This window comes from Dipteris shenzhenensis, chromosome 33 (assembly GCF_047967505.1).
Source record: "Dipteris shenzhenensis isolate YYH24624 ecotype China chromosome 33, Dip_SZ_1.0, whole genome shotgun sequence".
In the NCBI taxonomy this organism is placed as follows: Eukaryota; Viridiplantae; Streptophyta; class Polypodiopsida; order Gleicheniales; family Dipteridaceae; genus Dipteris; species Dipteris shenzhenensis.
In genome coordinates this window covers 13,073,924-13,079,996 of record NC_141628.1, presented here as the reverse complement: position 1 = coordinate 13,079,996, position 6,073 = coordinate 13,073,924, and the positions used below count along the sequence as shown (strand labels likewise).

Genomic DNA, 6,073 nt, shown 5'->3' with positions numbered 1-6,073 from the left:
TTTCAAACATGCAAATTTTTACATCAACAAACATAATAACGGATCATTATCATATTATTGTACACGATATTGAGTTTGATCATAGTTTACATTTCAAGCCATAGTCGCTAGGCGAAAAGTATACATGTGCTTAGTTTCCAAATTTTATAGTTACATATTAAGTGGCCAAAAAATTATACTAAGAAGCTCATTTTACAAAAATTGTGAGCATCAAAAAATTACTGCTACATGCGAGGTCCATATCCTGTTGCTAATTTTGCGGGCCGCATGAACAACACCAACATGAAGGTGGATAGGATGGAGAGCAGTATGATCATCATGGCATGTGGATTTATAGAGGTCTAAAGAAAAACAATCAAGTATTAATTGCAGAGGTATGAAGGTAAACAAGCATTAAAATCGCGCCTCTGCAGATTAAGTATTTCAAAACAATTAAAATACAGCTCTAAAGAAAATTGATTTAAATAAACCCAACAAAAAATTCGCACGCCATTTATTTAAGTATTTCAATACAATTAAAATACACCCTTAAGGATAATGGATTTGAAAAAATACATCACGTGTGCAACACTTACTTAAATATTTCAAAATAATTAAAAAGCCATCATATTAGCTCCATTAACAAAATTGGTGTATGTCTTTACAAGGTAGTACAAAATATGAGATCATAGTGTTCTCAACCGAGGATCTGTTGAAAATGTTGCTCCAATGCCAAGAACATCATACAATTGCTTGGCTTGGGGAGCATTACAAATTGGGCAGGCACTCCTAACTTTCAACGTATCTGCCAGGCAAACCAGGTGAAACCAATGATGACACGATAGGGCATAATATCCAATCATCATATCAAAACGATCCTGGCATATTGGACATAAAGGCCCATCATCCACAAAAGTGATACGTGACAGAAGGGTGGATGGTTTTCTGGCTGCCAAGCCCACAAAATTTGGACTCAAGTTGCAAACACGGCCGCCATCTTCAATGTGTTGGAGAGCAGCTTGTGCATCTCGCGCTTGTTGAGCGTATGAAGCGACGATGCGGCATTGCTCCTCGTAGGCATTTTCGAGGTCTTGCCTCTGGCTAGCTTGTTGGAGAATGGCATTTAGGCAACTAACTTCAGCTTGCAGGTGCTCGTTCTCACTCGTCACCCGCCCCTACTCGATCATTACATCACGCACTATGATGCTTGGAAAGGTGAGATCTTCTCACACAGCACTTTGCGTTCCAGCTTGTGAACCCTCAGCATGTGGGCCCTCTAAAGCATGTGAATCTCATGCTTTAACTGCTCTTGCATTGCCATCAGAGATGGGTGTGTAGACAATGTAGTGATCTAGTGCATGCAACAATTGTTTTGTAAGCACTCAACTCAAACTTAAAAATAAAGAGCTTTCGGAATACACTTGCAAAATAAAGAACATTCAAAATACATAATTTAAACTAAATTTCACTCGAAAGCAACATGCAACATCATGAATGTTTCTTGCAGCATAATCTACTACTATAGCAATCACTATGAGCGAATTCTGTAAAGTCACCATCGAGTGTTAATCTTTCAACTAGTGGATGTAAGAACAGAAAACATTTAACAGCATCACATAACCAAGATGATCTAGATCAACTTTGCCAATCACACATCCATTTGGGAAGAGTTTTATCGGGAGGAACTAGCCAGCCGGTTAAAGCGGGCCATCATCTGGATAAAACTCGGCTCTACTGACACCTATGTACATAAATAGATATGATATATAAAAAAATCAAAGCGGGGGGTAAACGGCTGGTAGATGTGAGACATCACCCGCCTTCGATCTTTACTATTATTATACACATCAGCCGAGGTCAGGAGAGTACAATCGGCCAAAGTGAATCATGTCCTGGCTTGGCTGAGACATAAACAAACATCTCTCCCTCTCTCTCTTTTACTCTCCCTCTCTCTATTTTCCTCTCTCTTTTTTACTCTCCCTCTCTTTCCTCTCTCTCTTTTACTCTCCCTCCCTCTCTTTCCTCTCTCTCTCTTTCAATCCCTCTCTTTCCCTCTCTCAAACAGCCTACTGACAGTCAACCAGGCAAGGTGAATCCGACCGACCGAGGCGGGTCATCACCTGGCCCGACTGACCGACTCTAAAAGCTCTAGGAGCTCACCGAAAGCAGAAACCGAGAGTTGCGGTAGGAAAGTGACAGGTTTGCAGGGCAGGAGTGGCGGGGGTGGGGTCCTTTTATAGATTCCTGTACCACGTGGTATCTCAACCTACAAGATTTCATATCCTTCCCAATCGGATGATCCAGGCTGTTACACGTGCGATTGGACATGTACCATGCAGTACAAGAAGGTTATCGATGGTATTTACTGATGCCCTAATAATTACCATCAGTACAGGAAGGTTACCGGGGTGGTGTTTACTGATGCCCTAATAATTACCGTCGGTATAGACCACGGACCGTGTGGGGCAATTGATACCGCTTGGTATGGCTAGACACCGTGCAATGTTTTTGTAATTGTACCATGCGGTAAGAGCGTATACCATGCGGTGTCCTTCCGTCGACAGCCGGTGTAAAGAACCGTGTTTTTTTGCATTTAGGGTGTTAGGACATGTTCTTTGGTCGAAAAGTACGTATTTTTTATTTAAAAGACATACTTTTTGAATCCCTGATGATGGGATATGCACATTTTTTTGGAGGGTGCATAATTGCTAAAAAAATGTGCATTGGTATGCATTGTGGCTGTGCTTCATGCACAGTTGTCAAGAAATTGTGAATTGGCATGCTTATGCCATAGATGTATGGCAAGACATGCACATGTTCTTATTTTTAAGCACCTGATACATAAGTGCCAAAAACTTTGCAACAAGAGATTATAACTTGGGTGTATATATGACAATTACAAAAATTAATACATATTTTAAAGTATTAGGGAATTTATGTAGCTGGAAATTTTCATAACATTCAAAAATCATTCGTATGGTGGGACATGCACAACTTCTCAATATTTCCTATGTAATTTTCAAAAAAATGTGCATAGGTATCCTTATATCATCCTTACATGTGTCTAATCCATCAAACAAATCTTTACACAGTTTAAAATAATAACAGACTCTTACACCATAATTGTCGTAAAACTCTTTGGTTGCTCAAGCTTATGCAAATTATTCGTTTTTTATGCCAAAAAATACTCAAAGGGACCTTTCTTCTCTTATGGAGGCTCTCTCTCTCTATGGACTGGCTGTTAGCCTTCATGTTAATTTTTAGAAATCCCGTTTGCTGCCTTTGCATTCTAAGGATTGGCACAATCTGCTATGGCCAAGGAAAATTATTTAGCCAACTCAATTGATACGTCATCTTGGCTTTCCTCTGGGTTGGAGCCCTGGGGCGCCAACTCCCTTTAGTAAGAAAACCTATCAAAATCTTGAGTATGAGATGAATTTAACAATATGCCATGAGTAAAAACTATTCAAATTAGCATGGTTGTGTTCTCCACTAAAAGAGCTTCAAATATGTCCTTACACCTTGAAATTTGGGTAATACATGAAAAAGTTACATTAATTTGAAAGGAGATGCGTTTTCATATTATATTTTAGTGTATTTTTTCTTTTACCCCCCCTCATCCAAAAGACCCCCCTTGGGCCTCACATATTACAAAAAATATGTACAAATCTTAAAATCTTGCATATTTTTCAAGGTATATACCTTATATTTTATGGGAGGGGAGACATTAATTTTTCATATTTTTCCCTTTCATATTTGAATTTTTTAAAGAAAATCCATGCATATTATATATGAACCTTGTCCCCCATACCCTGGATTTTGGACTAGCATAGTAACATATTACATATTGAGTTGGCACCCCAGGGTTGGAGCATTACCTGATGTCAACACATTGATTGGGTTCTCGCCAAATTGAACAAGGCCTAGAGAATAACAAGTTTGTGTAGCAAGGTGACTAGAGTGGGATTCTGTTTCAAAAAGTCGATGAGTTGTGGATAGAGGGAGCAGAAGCCAGCCTTGAGAACTTGCGATCGCAACTGGCCTGTTACCAGCAACGCAGGCACATTCCAGTAATCCCGCAAACCAAGCGGATTCAGACTGACGTCGTAACGTTCGTTTTCACCTGGAATACGAAGCTGCAGCACTGCGGCGGCTGGCAACACCACATACGCACGGAAGCTCTCTCCGTGCTTAATTTCATCGCCCTCGATCACCGGGAGCCAATCCGTGGGTGTTTCGTTGAATGGAAACCACACTACTCCCCATTCATCATCAGAACCCTCCGCAAGTATTTTGAATTCACCACGATACCTCAAATCAATAGCCAAGACGCCCTCATGCTGCCGTTGCACTAGCTCGGCCTGCACCTGCTCAGCATCTTTCACGGGGTCAGGCCATCGCGGTGTCAAGTGCACAGCTACACTCGCCATCTTTCCTCTCAACTGCATTCTCCCATCGTGTAGAACATTGAACTGAATGAAATCTGTAATCCGTCCCAGTCTCATTGAGTCGGCAATAGGACTGTGGCTTACGTAAATTTGAGTCGACAAGTTGGGCACCCATGAATGGCTCTTGCCAGCTGCTTGAGGTTGCAGCCTTGTGGGATGCCTCGTGACAAATCTCAGACACCTGGCGGCCAAGCTCCACAGCACAGAGAAAATGGTACTCCTGTTGTTTAGAGCTTCCCATGAAGCATTTACTGAGAACACGGCCAGTGCCAGACCTTGTTGCCCCTGTCTCTTAAAAAACTCGATTGTCCAGCTCTCCATGTTATCCGGGTCTTTTGGGACCACGAAATCCCTCACGTGTGCCAGCGCAAGGATGCTGTTGATGCGATCCCCTTCATGCTTGCTATTGCGTGCTGAGACGGCGGTTAAGACAGAATCCCCAGTGGGGAACCGAAAGCAAGTAGCACGTAACGTAGTAATGCAGTCGGCCAGGCAATCCATCCACTGTGTAATCTTTGTGTCTTGTAGATATGCGCCCTCTGGAATCAACTCTGCCAAGGCGCCATTCAGATTCAACAATAGGTGATAATAGTCCTTCTCTTCCATCACTACAATGGTCGAGTCATCTTTATACCAATCAGCTATTTCATCCTGGAACTCTTGCAAACTATTGCAGTGACGGATATTGTTGCCGCCCACACGTACGCAATATCGCCTTCGAGTTGACACAGATGCCTCTTGGAGTGTCCACACCCTTGTTTGCCAACGTGACCCCCAATCTCCTGTCACGGGATGTGGTTCGTGCCTGATCGGTGCCATGGGACTCCCTACATAATGCAAGAAAATAACGGTGTCCTCTGCATTTGCGTAAATCCATCCCATGTGCTGGATTGTCTCCTCAACTTCTGCCTGGTCATGCTGTGCAATACATACGCCGTCTTGCCACACGAATTCTGCTTCTGCTGACATCAAAATTTCACACATCTTCAAGATATCACCAACAGTTTGCCAATGTCCCTCGTCATGCCTGCCAGGGCAAGGATTCCTTGAACACCGTGGTGCCTTTGCAAAGCACGTCGACGCGCATTCGCAGTCGAAGACACTGTAAACCGCCATCCCAAAAGTATGAGACACGGCGGTGTAGCTTATGGCGGACGACCAATCTCTCAGCACCACTTTCTTCCCTTCCCTCGTGGATTTGCAGTCGATCACTCGAAACTCTTTAGGAGGTCCGATGTTGCTCAAATTTTGGATGAATTCAGCTCTGACGCGGTCACTCCTTTCTATTGTCTTCTCGAGATCCGGCCACCCACTTTCCAACGCCTTTTGCACAATTCGTAGACCTTGACGATAAGGCCCCATGCTAGTTCCGTCCATGCTGACCCGAACGTGTTGACCGGAACGGGTGGAGCGAAGCATCGTAAAAAGAACAACAGAGTGTGGTGATGCTTATATTTCTTAAATGAGTCTTTCGATGCTAGAATTGCTTTTGGCGTGGGAATGAGATCCCTTAAGCGTATATGCTACCTTACTTAGGCATGGCAAAATGCCCCGGGATTTCCAAACTCTTACGAAACTAGTAAACAAATGAGAATCTTTCAAAATACTTCTGAGCCATAGCAAAATGCCTAGGGATTAATTTGATT

At 42.7% G+C, this 6,073-nt stretch overlaps 1 protein-coding gene across 1 annotated transcript; it reads right to left on the bottom strand.

The window, feature by feature from the left end:
• Window positions 1–3,902: 3,902 nt before the first annotated feature.
• Window positions 3,903–5,588, bottom strand: LOC147879715 (uncharacterized). The gene has a single exon (XM_087372162.1). The coding sequence runs from the start codon at window positions 5,541–5,543 to the stop codon at window positions 3,903–3,905; it is 1,641 nt and encodes a 546-aa protein (XP_087228288.1). The 5' UTR covers window positions 5,544–5,588.
• Between the last annotated feature and the right edge of the window lie 485 nt (window positions 5,589–6,073).

Bases quoted from the DNA above. Each gene is read 5' to 3' on its own strand.
- LOC147879715 (XM_087372162.1), bottom strand. From the start codon at position 5,543: ATGGCGGTTTACAGTGTCTTCGACTGCGAATGCGCGTCGACGTGCTTT.